At 37.2% G+C, this 1,469-nt stretch overlaps 1 protein-coding gene across 1 annotated transcript in view; it reads right to left on the reverse strand.

Moving 5' to 3' along the window:
* Positions 1–41: 41 nt before the first annotated feature.
* LOC100631835 (lactation elevated protein 1-like) overlaps positions 42–1,469 on the reverse strand; it is a gene marked incomplete at its 3' end in the record, with an annotated part of 3,482 nt that continues 2,054 nt past the window's right edge. The window contains exons 7-8 of the mRNA XM_020002707.1: positions 1,083–1,227; positions 42–227 (exon numbers count right to left, since the gene is read on the reverse strand). Coding sequence (XP_019858266.1) covers positions 42–227; positions 1,083–1,227 — 331 coding nt within the window. The remainder of the gene's footprint in view (positions 228–1,082; positions 1,228–1,469) is intronic.

A 1,469-nucleotide genomic window follows, 5' to 3' on the forward strand; every position in this document is an offset into this window, starting at 1 on the left:
GAGAGAGAGAGAGAGAGAGAGAGAGGGAGAGAGAGAGGGGGGGGAGAGAGAGAGAGAGTCACACAGTATATAGTTAGTTCACATACTTTATGATCATAGAGTGTATCTATTAGTGTAATGAATCGTCTTCCTTGAGTCCTCATTTGGTTAGTAATGCATGGAATATCTTGTATGAATATTGTATTGAATGCTTTACATATTTCAATGTAATCAGCAGCACTTAGGGGCTATAGCAAACAAAATAAATAAACAACAACAACAACAACAACAATAATAATCTTCAATTCCCTCATTCCTATTACTCTATTAGTCCATTGATACAGTGAGTGTGTGCTGTAGTGTACTAGTAGTTACTGGTAAAACCACAAATAAAAACAAATCATTACTAGTACTAGTATAAAGTCACTGTACAAAGTATATATATACAGGAACCAGTTAATTGAATTACAATCACTCATTCCTTGAAGGATGACTCATATACACTTGTCTAGACACCTACACATGGTAACAGTAGCCATGTACTATAAAGTAACTGTACATCCATACATGTAATGGAAATACTGTACTATACTGCATACTGTTTTACTGAGTGTCATACTATTATACTGGTAAAACCATGTACATGTAGTATATTATAGGAATCATTTATTAATGGAAAAACAATTACAACCACAACCACATCTTATACTATACTACTAATGTACTAGTACAGTACAGTATATAGTTCCTCTTTTGAGAGACCACCCTTGGGTTATGGGAAGTGTTGTTTTTACAATAGGGTGGTTTTTCATTTACTGGTTTTTCATTACTGGTTTTACCAGTAATTTTGACCGGAAATTTCTGCTTTCCTTTGTCAACAAGCCTTCCAGGAGGACCAGGATAGAGCTTTACAGATAAGATAGGGCACCTTCTAGGCGTATTTTTATGGCATATCATAATGTATGCGTGTGTTGAGTATATGTCCAAAATACAAGCAGAAAAGTGGGCATGGCCAAAATCACAACGTGCTTTGCGTGCCATTTTCCTCGCCCGTCTACTCTGCCAATCCTGCCACTGCATATGAGTACATGTACATCACTTACCCTGTTACAAAGCTCATCAAAGTGGAAATATGCCAAGTCAGCACATGACTGGTCTATGAGTAGCTCTCGTCCTAAAAACTTTAACTTGGTCCGTGAAATAACTAAAAGAAGAGAAAGGGAATTAAGAAAGAAGGTCTGGGCCACACTTCAGTTAGTGGTATAAGATTAATTCTGAGTTTAATGAGCATATCCTACCCATCAAAAATGAGTGAATTATTGGTCATAATGCTCAACTTATCATCTTATAGTACATTTACATGTACATCATGTGCAGTGTGTGTGTGTGTGTGTGTGTGTGTGTGTGTGTGTGTGTGTGTGTGTGTGTGTGTGTGTGTGTGTGTGTGTGTGTGTGTGTGTGTGTGTGTGTGTGTGTGTGGTTACAAACCT

This window comes from Amphimedon queenslandica, unplaced genomic scaffold, assembly GCF_000090795.2.
Source record: "Amphimedon queenslandica unplaced genomic scaffold, v1.1 AMPQUscaffold_12854, whole genome shotgun sequence".
Taxonomy (NCBI): domain Eukaryota; kingdom Metazoa; phylum Porifera; class Demospongiae; order Haplosclerida; family Niphatidae; genus Amphimedon; species Amphimedon queenslandica.